A 1,275-nucleotide genomic window follows, 5' to 3' on the forward strand; every position below is an offset into this window, starting at 1 on the left:
TGGATACCTTATTTAATTCCTCTTTGGTGAGAGATGCCAAAAGGGTTTTCCTGAATCTTCCTTCTTTGTACTTCTGCGTGATAAAGGTTTTTCGCTTTTCGACTGGTGATTCCATGTGTAATTCTTCATCTCTTTGAAGATTACCCGCCCAAAAGTCATTTGCTCTTTTGTTTCCAATAACAATAAAAAGCTGAATTATCAAAAAATTATAAAACATATCAGTTCCTAAAGTGTATTTAAATATGCAGAAAACTGACTCACACTACAAATTAAAACATAACAGTATAAAATATGCAAAAACGCAAGAAATAGCCAACCCTCTCAGGAAGATGGAGTGTGAAAGGAGATACTATTTCTATTTTAAATACAGTCTAGCTGCTCTTAATAATTGTAAAAGGTTACCAAGGAAAGAAATTGCAAGCCACACAAATTACAGCAAAAGCATTATTATTTTTTGAAGCTCACGTTGAGACAGATTCATTTAAAATGGCTGAGTAGGTGGGCTAATGTGGTTGAACGTGGTGCTGCAGCCCCAGCAGAAAATAGAATCTGAAGACAGCAAGTTAGACATGATCACAGTTAATAACAGAGCATGGCCAAGATAAAGAATGGTAAATTTTGCCCAATGTTTTCATCACTTTTCTAATATTTTATCCATGCTGGGTTAAAAAGAAAGTAAATTCTGGCTTAATGAAAAAGCTGCCAAGCCTTTAAAAGTAGTTATTACCATTAAGCTTCTTGTACTTTTTATTTTTAAAGTAACTATCTCATTTAGGAAGCATTCTGAAAGTTAACATAGAAAGTTGCTACTTACCAAACAGGCTATCAGTCATTTTTATACTGTGGTGAGAACCTTATCAGAGAACTCATGAAGTAAGCCATGCCGCCCACTGCACACATCCTCCCTCATCTCTGCTAATCACGCCACAGTTAAATCCGACTTACCTCGATGAGTTCATTGCTCCAAATGCTGGCATCCATTTTTAGACTTCTAACCTTGGAATCTTTTGGTCCTAAAGATCTGTGTTGTCCTAAAGTCAAAAAAACAATTGCATTTCTATTTTAATTCGTACGTAAATGTATTTTATCTTTTTAAAAAAAGTGCGTATGTATATGTACATGGATGTGTGTCTTCATATATCTTTTCAAATTAAGACGCACCAATATATAATTTCCACGCAAGAGTAGTGGTGGTAATTATACAGAAATCATAACCAACTGTAATGATGATAACAGTGACCACACCTTTATCACCACCCCGTACTGGTATAAAAC

At 34.9% G+C, this 1,275-nt stretch overlaps 1 protein-coding gene across 1 annotated transcript in view; it reads right to left on the minus strand.

Moving 5' to 3' along the window:
- ARAP2 (ArfGAP with RhoGAP domain, ankyrin repeat and PH domain 2) overlaps positions 1-1,275 on the minus strand; it is a 171,545-nt gene that overhangs the window by 96,463 nt on the left and 73,807 nt on the right. Inside the window, exons 12-13 of the mRNA XM_023534268.1 lie at positions 946-1,031; positions 6-190 (exon numbers count right to left, since the gene is read on the minus strand). Of these exons, the coding sequence (XP_023390036.1) occupies positions 6-190; positions 946-1,031 (271 nt within the window). The remainder of the gene's footprint in view (positions 1-5; positions 191-945; positions 1,032-1,275) is intronic.

The sequence above is a fragment of the Pteropus vampyrus genome, unplaced genomic scaffold, assembly GCF_000151845.1.
Source record: "Pteropus vampyrus isolate Shadow unplaced genomic scaffold, Pvam_2.0 Scaffold5, whole genome shotgun sequence".
Classification (NCBI taxonomy): Eukaryota; Metazoa; Chordata; class Mammalia; order Chiroptera; family Pteropodidae; genus Pteropus; species Pteropus vampyrus.